This window comes from Silene latifolia, chromosome X (genome assembly GCF_048544455.1).
Source record: "Silene latifolia isolate original U9 population chromosome X, ASM4854445v1, whole genome shotgun sequence".
In the NCBI taxonomy this organism is placed as follows: Eukaryota; Viridiplantae; Streptophyta; class Magnoliopsida; order Caryophyllales; family Caryophyllaceae; genus Silene; species Silene latifolia.
Genome location: NC_133537.1, coordinates 330,637,345 through 330,649,966, shown reverse-complemented (window position 1 = coordinate 330,649,966; position 12,622 = coordinate 330,637,345). Strand labels below are relative to the sequence as shown.

The window sequence follows — 12,622 nt, the reverse complement described above, 5'->3', positions numbered from 1 at the left end:
ACAAATAATCTACATTTTTTAGATCCAATATTTTGATTCAAGGATTGGTTAAATTTTTTTCGATATAAAATCAAAATATTGGGCAGAAGACATAAAAAACCATTTAATTTTTTTATTTCACAATTTAATTATATTTGTTCAATACATTCTTGTCAATATGAATGAAAAATAAAATATAATTACAAGAAATTCCATTTTATTTTTTATCTTACTTTCAATTGAATAATAATGTACTCAAATTCAAATAAAATCCAATTCTATTTCTATTATACGATAAATATAATAGAAATTGTGAACTCTAAATAGAAAAAAAAATAAATATTAAATATAGAGGAAAACTTTTGTTGGATTGGCACTACAAAAAAAGTACAGGACTAAAAAAGTTCTACCAAATTACAACTTCATTATCTTTCGTTTTTATAAAAAAAAATTCTTATTATTCATTAATTGAACTTCGTTTGCTTAAATTGAAATTCTTTAAAAACCTCCGCCCTCTTTAAAATATCATAAACAGTTTCTGTAGGTTGAGCGCCTTTTTGAATAAAATCTAGAATAGCAGGAACATTTAAATAAGTTTGATTTTTTATCGGATCATAAAAACCTACTTTCTGCAGATCTCTTCCCTCTCTTTGGGACCGAACATCAATTGCAACGATTCGATAGACGGCTCATTGGGATAGATTTAACCCCCTTGGAAACGTATAGGAAGTTTTCTCCTCGTACTGCTCGAGAAAAAATGATTAAAAAAAATGTATGTATAAATTAGAATGCCAAAAAAAAAAGTCTATAAAATCCTCAATCCTCAAATGAATTAAAATTAAGCCCTTTTTTTACTCATCTTTACTCAAAAAAATCATTTGTATACTCATAACTCAAGTTGGATAGGTTTCAAGGAGCCCAAAATAAAAAAAATCCTTTAGTTTAGCATTTATTGAGTAGTCTAAAATACCCTTTGTTTTGTCTCATTTAACATCGATTTGAATTGATCCCAATCAATTGTTGCGACAATTAAAAAGAGTCTTTCCTTGTTCCGGAAGCCTTTATCATCTTGTTTTTTGAATCATTGGGTTTAGACATTGCTTCGTTGATTTTTAATCCTTTCAAAAATGGCAGCAACAGACCTTTTTGTTATTTATTTCTATCAAAGAATCTAATCATATGAACGAGGGATTTCCGCACGATATATATAAATCAAATTAATTGAAAAGGTTTATCAAAATCTCCTGGGGGATTCAAAATTTTCTTTATTTTGATCTTTTACTATTTTTCTGTCAAAGATAACTTACGAAGTTGTTCCAACGTATTCTTTTTATTGACACTAACCCTAGACCCCTCTCCCTTGAGAAATTGCTCAGTACTTTCTACTCGAGCTCCATCATATTCCATTACACCCCAACAAACCGGGTTCGAGTGAAACAGAAAAAAAGATGTCGAGTTAAGAGCATCCTTTATTATAGAAATTATAGAATGATGGATATAAGAATCCACAACAGATCATGTCCTTCAAGTCGCACGTTGCTTTCTACCACATCGTTTCAAACGAAGTTTTACCATAACATTCCTCGAATTTGGAACCGGGTTCCGGTTTGCGGTTGATTCAATTATCAAATCATGAATAGTCGTTGGTTCACAGTTAAGACAATTGTTACATAGATTAGATACGTAATATATCTTACACTTTTTTAGTACTGTTCTTTTTTTATAATTTTTTTATTTCCTAATTAACATTTTTTATACAAATTACAAACAATTAAAATTGACAATAAGACGATATCCCTAAAAGATAAGCTAAGAGAACTTTAAACTCAACCTTTAAATATATTAATTTTATTCACATTCATTTATATTTATATATAATATATATCTAAAAAGAAAATAATAGTAAAAAAACAATTAGTTTTATGGGGATGAACAAAAAAGAACTAACTTCCTTCTATAATTTTAGATGAATATTTTTTCTATATTATATATTCCTATATCATATATAGATATGGAGGATGGATATAGGATAGGTAAAGGCACAACTTTTTTTTATAATTAAAATTTCTGTAATCTATAACCCCATCGTGCCTCAATACCCAATGGGTGCGCCTTTCGTTGCGTGGAATTTGAGCTCATATCGTTGTGAAATATGTGAAAAAGATCTAATTTTTTTATTCTAATCGTCAGCCAAAAGAGTAAGACTCTAGTCAATCTTACACCTTAGAAACTTTATAAAAGGAAAAAAGTTTTTTTCTTATTCTTAAATTAGATAGGCTCTGGGACGGAAGGATTCGAACCTCCGAATAGCGGGATCAAAACCCGATGCCTTACCGCTTGGCCACGCCCCACTTCGATTTCTATACTAATAAACACTAATATTGTTGTTGATTGTTCGTCAATTCCAGCCCAACTATCGAAAGAATCAAGTAGATTCTGTTGGTTAGTATTTTAACTTCGACACTTGTAGACATAGAAAAAATGAATTTATTGATCATTACCAAAAATTCCATTAAGATATTATATGAAAGTAGAATTTCTTCTATTCTCTATTGAGAATGGAAGGTTTTTTTATTGAGTGAGTAAGTTCAAAAAACGAAAGATTTTTTTTCTATCAATAACTCAATCAAAATACAATTTTTTAAAAAATAATCTGTTATGCTTAATATCTTTAGTTTGATCGGTCTTAATTCTGCTCTTTATTCGAGTAGTTGTTTCTTTGCCAAATTACCGGAGGCCTATGCTTTTTTGAGTCCAATTGTCGATTTATGCTTGTGCATCCATTGACGGCACCATAATTATGGGCTATTTGTAACATACAATAGATGAATTGTAATCGAATGGAATCCTAGCACTAATACCCAACAATCTGACATTGTTGTTTTGTTTTGAAATGAGGTAATAAAGAATGACTGAAATCTATCAGTTATTCAGCATTTTTGCTTTCACTATCTATCATTTATGTGCTAGATTATTCTTATCGGGTCATTTCGTGTTTCGCCTATTTTAAGTGAGTTATTATCGACTTATTATTTTTATATTGTGTAGTCGATTCATGATGCTTTATTTCATGATGCTTTATTTCAAGCTAGAATAAATTTTCTTTCTTAGGAATGTGGAAGTGTTCCGCAAGGTTTGCAACAAGGACAAACACGATATAACATAAATAATTTCATTTGAAGGCCGCTTTTGAGAAAAGATCGGCTAATCAAGTCGCGGATGCCATTACCCACTTTTCCATGATGGATATTACCGTGTGTAACCGTTGTTTTGTGTGGGATTGCGCTCTTTTTTTGTAATTGACATTTGTACTAACACGAATACTTTGTTATACCCTAAATTACTCGAACTCCCTATATTAAGCTGACATATATGATGAGGACGGACGCCCCGTGTGGTCCCTTTGCTAACATAAGTCTTGAGTGTAGGGAACTATTGAAGGACTCACTTGGTTTGAAGCGTGTGTTTGAGAGGAGATCGGTCAACCATGTCACGGATGCTATTGATGCTCACTTCGCCATTTCAGATTCTAGCATGCTTATTGGTTGTTTTGAGTGGGATTTTACCCCATCTTTTATAATAGAATTTTGTACGAATGACTTTGTTTTGGCAAGTACGCCATTGCCCCCGACCCGCCTCTATAATGTAATAGACTATTGTGAACTTCTTTATTTATCTAAGCTCATCGTTATCAAAAAATTAAAAAAAATATTCCAATCTCACATCGACAATCTTGATGACGCTTTATTAGAGTTGATATTCATGAGGTTAGTCCAATGGAGACATCTCGTTACTTGCAAATGTGTTTCGAAACGTTGGAATTCAATTATTTCGAATCCTTATTTTGGTCGTTATCTTACTACTAAATATTCCCCTTTCACGTTAATACTTAGACAAGAATGGACCTATAGAGACGTATATACAGACAACCACTTCCTTATTACCGAGCACCCGTACTTCCAAACACATAATAACCTTTGCACGGTCAGTTTAATAAAATTCTAGTAGTCGACCCCTTTGTTGATGACACTGTATCTTATTGTGTACTAAACCTACCTGGTGAAATTGGTGAAGAAAGCGTGCTAGGCTCCTGTCGAGATTGTCTAAGAATAGCTCAGTTCGAATAAAGTATGGGAATTTGTTGACTACGATGAATCGATCACTTGGGGATGTACTAGTAGTATAACGGTAAAGTTGAGGCCGGTTATAGACTATGCATTTGAGCCACATCTTATCCCTCTCGAAGGTTGGCTCGCGATAAATGAGGTGATTTGTTTTCATCCAAATGATCCCGACATTGTTTACATTATATACCATAATAAATTACTGCAATATACGAAAATGCATGCTTTTTCATGCAACAAATGTTAAACAACAAAAAGAACTGTCATTAAGCAATTGAACCTTTCCATCAAAGCTTGCAATAAACTTGATTGAATTGTATCCCAAGTTAAAACATCTAACGAAAATGTATGAGACGGTCTCACATACGAAGCAAGCCATTATCCATAACTTGTGGTTGGAGTTAAGTTGTCCATTGATTCAAATTTTGTATGATTGAGTCGATAACATGTGTTTATGAGTGAAGCTTTTGATCGTTTTATGAATCGGGTTTGTTAAACCGATCCACTTTTGGTGACTATTCAGACTTTACTCAATCTCTAATGTCTTACCAAAAAAGCCTTCTAAATCAACCGAAATCTGTAATAAATCGACTCAAGATCTTCAAGTTGTTCAATCGCGAATATATTACTTCCCTTTCAAATATAATGAAGAGGTATAAATCGATTATCTTTATTTGATTTTTTTTTTTTTGAAATTTTTTGTTGTGATTGATGTTATCTCATAAGTTTAAATTTAATTTGCATGTTTTTATTGTCGATTTTGAATGATATGAAGAAAAAATTAATTGATTTCCGTGTTTCTTCATGTTTTAGCGAAACTGAAAAAATTAGGGTTAATGAATTGTAAAAGCAGAGTAATTGATGTTCGATTTCGTTGATTAATTTATGTTTAATTTAGGTTTTTGTTTTCAACAAAAAGTTAGGGTTTATATTTTGCTCAAACTAAGTACTTGATTTTTCGTCAAAAAGCTAGTAATTGATTTTTCGTTTTAGGTTTAATTTAGGTTTTCGTTTTAATTTTCATGTTGCTGTTCATAGTATCATGCGAAAGTTAGGGTTAATAATTTTACTAATTTTAACTCATATCACATAAAAATTAATAATTTTAACTTTATTAATTTATATAAATTAATTATTCACCTAAATAATAATTTTACATTCATCTATAATAAACAAAATAAAAATATGATAAAATTTAAGGAACTATTCTTACATTCGTAATAAATCAATCAATCAATCAATACATATATATAAAGCAGAAATTTTTCGAGCGATATTAGAGAGTCCAACTTTTTCAGAATTCCTAACAAGAGTAGATTTCGAAACAAATTTAATAAAATTATCCTAATAAAAGTAGATTTCCTAATATTTTAATAAAGTCAGCATCCTAATATAAGTAGATTAAATTATAATATAAACATTATGAAAGATCATAGATCCATATTAGACTCTCTAATAAAAATTAAATTATCTCATAATTTGATATTTAGATGATCTATGTAACATGCATGCTAATATGAAAGCATAAAAAGAAAGATTAAGGAAAAACAATTTTCTTACATTGATTTATATGGTAAAAATGGGCACAAACTAGATCACCTTACTAGCTTGTTCTTGAGCTTATATCAAATGGATGATCCTCCTAGAAAATCCTTCAAAAAGAAAGTCTCCTTCAAGTTGCACCCAAGAACTACACCCAAAATAATCTTACAAGTATTAACTAGATACTTGTAAAATTAACCCTTGATAATATGTAAATAATACTAACAATCTTAGTGATTATTTATTTTTATTTACTAACAAGTCTTAGTAAAGGCTTTTATTATTTTTAGAGAGAAAATAATGTTCACATGCAAGATGTTCAAGTTAGTGGAAAAATGAACATAAAAGGAGTAGTAAAGGAGGGAGTTGACGGATGGAGTGTGGAATTGGTCTTATTTTTTTATTCAATTACATATCACATTAGTGCCCTTCGTGCTTTGGTACGAAGGGAAACCCCGGCCATAGTGTTTCTTTGCGAGACCAAACTCTGTGGTCGTGAAATGAGGAGGGTGAGAGAGAAATTGGAGGGATATTTTGGGATGGAGGTGGATAGTATGGGAAGGTCAGGCGGTCTTGCTATGTTGTGGCAGAAGGATATTGATTGTGTTTTTATGTCTTCTTCGGTTCACCATATGGATTTTACGATCCGTCATGAGGGGAAGGAATGGAGGCTTACTGGTTTCTATGGGTGGCCGGCGGTGACTGACCGTCACCTTTCTTGGGAGCTGCTTCGCCTTCTAAAGGGACAGTCGACGCTGCCATGGGTTTGTATGGGCGACTACAATGAGATTTTATTTTCTACAGAGATGAAAGGAGGCAGCCGGGCTCAATGGCAGATGACTAATTTCAGATCAGCGGTTGATGATTGCCATCTTAGAGATGTTCCGTGGGTAGGGTACAACTTTTCTTTTGACAACGGACAAGCAGGTGAAGCGAACAGACAATGCATGTTAGACAGAGCTCTTTGTACGTCTACGTGGTTGGACTTAAGGCCCTGTTCTTTCTGGCTTATTTCCACCTACTTGATTCGATTCATTCGATTGATTCGATTCAGCTCGATTCGATTCGATTCACTCCATTCGATTCGATTCGATTGATTCGACTCCATTCGATTCGATTCGGCTTTCATTTCACCACTCCATTAAGTTCGATTCGATTCGATTCGACTCCATTCGATTCACTCATTTCAGCCTTACTCATCTTAAATTTAATAGTTATTATTAATTTTGTTATCAATAATACTATTTTTTAATATTATTCTTTATTATTATTATTATTATTATTATTATTATTATTATTATTATTATTATTATTATTATTATTATTATTATTATTATTATTATTATATTTAATAATAATGTTAATAATAATTTATTTATTATTATTATGAATATTATTATTAAAATGAATAATAATGTTGTTGTTGTTGTTGTTGTTGTTAAAATGAATAATAATGTATTAATGTTAATAATAATATTATTTATTATTATTATTGTTATTATTATTATTATTATTATTATTAGTATTGTTGTTGTTGTGGTTGTTATAATTATTGGTATTATTATTAAAATTAATAACATTTATTATTAATATTATTGATGGGCACGCCCAACCGACTTGACCCAATAGCCAATACGGGTCGTATAAGTCAACACGCTTGCCAATATGGTTACGGATTCGCTTGATACTCTACGAATCACGAATTGTTAAAAGCGAATTCTATCAACTGACATCGAAAATACATATAACACATTTTCTATAAGCGAATCGCGAATCGATAAGGTGTATTCATAGCGAATATGGTAACCATGCTTGCTACCATCATTTGAGGTACACATAGAAATCTATAAATACCTCATTATTCACCCATCAATGGTAAAATACTTCTCACCAACAACTTCCTCTCTCTAGAAGTAAGACTACTCGAGCTACTATGAGAAGGCACGGAAACCTTAGCTTCAAGCAAGGTCCCAACTATCCACCAAGATCCGTAAGGCATCGGAGAAGGACCTATTGCGAACCCTCCGAGGCCCTATTTGTTACGCGTGAAAGATCCATCCGGAGAGAGCAAGCATAGGTTCGAGGTGCCATCGTCGAAAGGAGCGCGTTGACCCGACCCCGATTCGAGCAACGCTTACTTGAGTGTTTTTATTCGAAACAATTATTTTTACTAATATCATTATTAATATTGACATTATTATTTATTATTGTTATTAAGAATATTATTAGTAAAAAATTACTATTTTTTCATTATTATAATTTATGATTATTCATATACTCCTCCCTCTATCCCGGTCAATTGTTGTCCTTTGGTTTTTGGCACAAAGACCAAGGAAAGAGGAGGGGCCAATTATAAATGACAAGCGGACCAAATTGAGTGTGAATGATCAAATTGCTCATCAAGTTCATTCTTAAAATAGAAAGGACAATAATTGAATGAGACAACCTAAAATGAAATAGGACAACAAATTACCGACAGAGGGAGTATAATATTATAATTTTTTTCTTAAAAATATTAATTTTAGTATAAATAGTATTATACTATGAATATTATTATTAGTACGATTGATAATAACAATAATATTAAATATTATTATTATTAATATTAATATGATTATTTCGATTCGATTCGAATCAATTCACTTTATTCGATTCGATTCGATTCAGCTCACTCTATTGATTCGATTCGATCCAGCTCACTCCATTCGATTTAGTTCGATTCGATTCACTCCATTCATTCGATTCACTCGATTCGATTCGATTCTCTCCATTCGATTCGATTCGATTCGATTCACTCTAAAAAGCCAGAAAGAACAGGGCCTTATTTCCTCATGCTCGGCTCCATTACCTCGACTGGGAGTGGTCGGATCACGCCCCGATCAAGCTATTGCTGAATTCGAAGGAGATGGGGGAGGCTAGGGTGAAACCTTTCCGCTTTGAACAAATATGGGTTGGGGAGTGAGGAAGCTGTGGAGAGGGGAGTGGCGAGGGGAAGAGGTGACATTGTGGTGGTTCTTGATGTATGTGCACGTGAGCTTAGGGGATGGCAAAATATTAATATCAACAAAATAGGAAAAGCGCTGGAGAAGAAGAGAAAGCAATTGGCTAGGTTCAATGAAGGGGATCGATCCGAAACGAATGTGCAAAAAATAAGGCAGCTGATTGCAAAAATTTCCACACTTTGCCGTCAAGAAGAGCAATATTGGAGGCAAAGATCAAGGGCTCTGTGGCTTAAGGATGGAGACCGGAATACCAAATTTTTTCATACTCGGGCTGGGGAGAGGAAGAGGAAGAATTTTATTGCCAAATTAATTGATGAAGACGGAATGGAAAGGGTGGGTACCGAGGACGTGACGAAGGTAGCGCTGGACTATTTTCAAGGTCTGTTTACAACTTCGAACCCGACTGATTTTGACGATGTGGTGGCGGGAATTGGCGGCCGAGTTACTGATGACATGAATGCTGAGTTAAGGCGGGATTATGGGGAGGATGAGGTCCTTGATGCGCTAAACCAGATGCACCCCTTAAAGGCTCCGGGCCCGGATGGTACGAATGGTCTTTTTTATCAAACTTATTGGAGTACGGTTGGGCCGGAAGTGGTACGAGCTGTTTTGGCCATTCTTCGAGGGGAGCGATCTCCAAGGGACATTAACAAAACTAATATTGTCCTCATTCCCAAGAAGAAAGCACCGGACAAAATCCGGGACTTTCGACCGATTAGTCTCTGCAATGTGGTGTACAAGCTTGTTTCGAAGGTGCTCGCGAACCGTCTGAAGTTGTTCCTGGGGGATATTGTTTCGGAGAATCAAGGGGCTTTTACTCCGGGACGTTCAATTTCGGATAATGTTCTTATAGCTTTTGAAGTGTTCCATGCTATGAAAAATTCGAGACACATGGAGGGCAATATGGCAATTAAATTAGACATGGCAAAAGCTTATGACAGAGTCGAATGGCGCTTCCTTTATCGAGTCTTGGGCGGCATGGGGTTTCATAGAGCGTGGATTGATCGTGTTATGGACTGTGTGACTTCGGTTTCATTTTCTGTTCTGGTTAATGGGAACCCGTCACTAGTGTTTCGGCCTACTAGGGGTTTGCGGCAGGGTGACCCCCTTTCCCCTTACCTTTTTATTCTTTGTGCGGAAGTCTTATCCGATTTGATGCGCAGAGCTGTGGCGGAGGGTGCTATCCATGGGGTCCGGGTGTCGGTTGGGGCTCCTGAGGTATCTCACTTACTCTTTGCGGATGACAGTATTTTCTTTACAAGAGCCACGGAGGAGGAAGCTACAGCAGTGTCTGATATCTTGCGCCGATATGAACATGCCTCTGGGCAGTTGGTGAACTTAGATAAGACTACCGTCTCTTTTAGTAAGGGGGTGCCGAGGACGAAGAGGAGTAATTTGGCTACACGGTTGGGTATTATCGAGGTTGAGGAGCAAGAGCGATATCTGGGGCTGCCTACTGTGGTGGGGCGATCGAAGAAAGTGCTTATTAATATTCTAAGGGACAAGCTGAGTAAAACATTGGAAGGTTGGCGTGGAAAAATTTTGTCTAGGGCTGGTAAGGAGGTTCTCTTAAAGGTTGTTACCAATTCACTCCCTACCTACGTTATGAGTATTTTTAAAATTCCCGTCAACTTTTGTGACGAACTCAGGAGTATGATGTCGAGGTTTTGGTGGGGGCATGAAGATGGGAAGAGGGGTATCTCTTGGGTTTCGTGGAAAACGCTTTGTCAACCAAAGGGCATGGGTGGCATGGGGTTCCGTGATTTTAAGCTGTTTAACCTTGCTTTGCTGGGCAAACAAGCATGGAGGCTCACTACGGAGACGGAGAGTTTATGGGCTCGGTTTATGAAGGTTAGATATTATCCGAATGGGGATTTCTTATCCTCAAACATTGGCAATCACCCTAGCTATACTTGGAGGGGAATCCACGAGGCTAAGGAGGTTCTCGGCTTGGGGCTTAGACGGCGTATTGGGAACGGGCTCACTACTAGAGTGTGGGGTGATGCTTGGGTAGTACCGAACCAGTTGGGGCGGGTTATATCACCTCAACCTCCGGGGTTCGAGGGCATGATGGTGGCGAGGTTACTGAATGATGGGGGTGGTGCTTGGAACGAGCAGCTCATTGATAACATTTTCTTGGGTTTCGAAGGGACTTGGATAAAGAACATACGGCTTAGCGAGAATGCCATCGATGATGACTGGTTTTGGAGTGCGGAGAAGGATGGAGTGTTCTCTGTCAAATCGGCTTATCGTCTGTTGGTGGGAGGCTTTGACTCTTTGGAAGTGGGGGGTGCTTCAAATTGGGAGAGGGAAAAGTGGCTTTGGGCTAGGCTCTGGAAAATCCCGGTTTGGCCTCGCGTGAAGCTCTTCTTTTGGCAGCTGTGCAGCGAAGCTTTAACAACAAGAGCAAACATCGCTACTCGGGTTCGAGGTGAGTCTTCTTTCTGTTCCTTTTGCAATTCGTGTTTTGAGTCGAGTACGCATCTCTTTCGGGATTGTGGGGTGGCACAACGGGTTTGGGAGGAGATTGGGCTGGCGGGAGACGAGGAGGAAGCGGGTGGAGGGTGTGTGAGGGATTGGATTGAGGCAAGATGGAGGGAGCTTGGGGGCGGGAATGTGGATGGTTTATGGTGGCGTGTTGGGCTTTGTGGGACCATAGAAACAAAGTTGTTTTTGAAGCTCGAGAAGTGGACCCGTGTGGCGTGGTGAAGAGGATAAGGGACGTGATGGAGGAGATAAAGGGAGGGGGCTATGTGAAGCTGAGCAGTCGGGAGGAGGATGGCGTGAGGCGGAGGGAGAGTGCGCGTAAGGGATGGGTGGTACCCCCGGAGGGATATTTGAAAGTTAACGTTGACGCAGGAGTTCAAGACGGTATGGGTGTGAATTTGGGTATGGTGTGTAGGGATGATAGGGGACTGGTGCTTTGGGGGGGCGACGGTGGTGCTGGAGCAGCTGTGGGAAAGTCATATTGCGGAAGCTGTGGCAGTCTTGGAAGGTGTCAAGAAAGCACGACGGAGAGGACACATGAACATCGTCGTCGAAAGTGATTGTCTACAAGTGGTGGATGCCTTGCGAAAGTCTTGTACCGGTCGAAGTGTTTTTGATTTAGTTTTAGATGACATTATTTCTTTACGCGCTTCTTTTAATTCTGTTGTTTGGTCTTTCACTAGTCGTCTAAACAATGGAGTGGCTCATGCGTTAGCCCATCCTTTTCCTAGAGTAGTTGGTAGATTTCTGTGGTCGGAGGGCTTGCCTTTGATCGCGAACGATGCTGTTATTGCTGATTTATCTTTAATACAGTAGGACCTTCGAGGTTCTTTTCAAAAAAAAAAAATTACATATCACATTAAAAAGACATAAGATAACTTGTGGAAGAATAAAGTGTAATGATTATGTTTGTAATCATCCACTACACTCCATTTACATGGTCCAATGTCCCATTTATGGGTCCATTTTGGTTCTTATATTTGTCACACAAATACGTGTAAATTTTATTTTAAACATCGTATCATGTTTAAATACTTCCATAATAAATTCGTCCAATTTACTCCATAAATATACGTGTACCACTACACATATTATTTACGTACTAATATTAATCACATTAATCAATTAGTACAATTTTAGTAAATTAACAGTTAATTAACTAAAACTCGTTTCCCAAAACTTATTATTTAATTATCGCATAATTAAATAATAACTGCCGCTCCTCGAGTTCGCAACTCGAAATCTCTCTAAAAATAATCAACTAACCTCTTAGTCTATAAATCAAGGGACTAAACAAATTGTATCTCATACAATTAATTAGTTATCAATTGGGGTTTGTTCCTTTAGGTGTGACCGAAAGGGATCAGTTGATCACCGCCGTCTCACGACAATAACGTCAAACTCTAGTCAGCCAACCGTTATCGATTTACGTTAATTAACTGACGAGGATCAAATAATTAAATATCTGATGATAGTCCAATAATGAGA

At 36.3% G+C, this 12,622-nt stretch overlaps 1 protein-coding gene across 1 annotated transcript; it reads left to right on the top strand.

Annotated features, from left to right (window-relative positions):
• Positions 1-6,145: 6,145 nt before the first annotated feature.
• LOC141620847 (uncharacterized) lies at positions 6,146-11,950 on the top strand. Its single transcript, XM_074437610.1, has 3 exons — positions 6,146-6,624; positions 8,686-11,078; positions 11,550-11,950. The coding sequence occupies exons 1-3, from the start codon at positions 6,146-6,148 to the stop codon at positions 11,948-11,950; spliced, it is 3,273 nt and encodes a 1,090-aa protein (XP_074293711.1).
• The last annotated feature ends 672 nt before the right edge of the window (positions 11,951-12,622 follow it).

Bases quoted from the DNA above. Each gene is read 5' to 3' on its own strand.
- LOC141620847 (XM_074437610.1), top strand. From the start codon at position 6,146: ATGAGGAGGGTGAGAGAGAAATTGGAGGGATATTTTGGGATGGAGGTG. The intron at 6,625-8,685 runs GTTGGACTTAAG...ACGTGAGCTTAG, and splicing joins GCTCTTTGTACGTCTACGTG to GGGATGGCAAAATATTAATA. The intron at 11,079-11,549 runs GTGAGTCTTCTT...TATGGTGTGTAG, and splicing joins CATCGCTACTCGGGTTCGAG to GGATGATAGGGGACTGGTGC.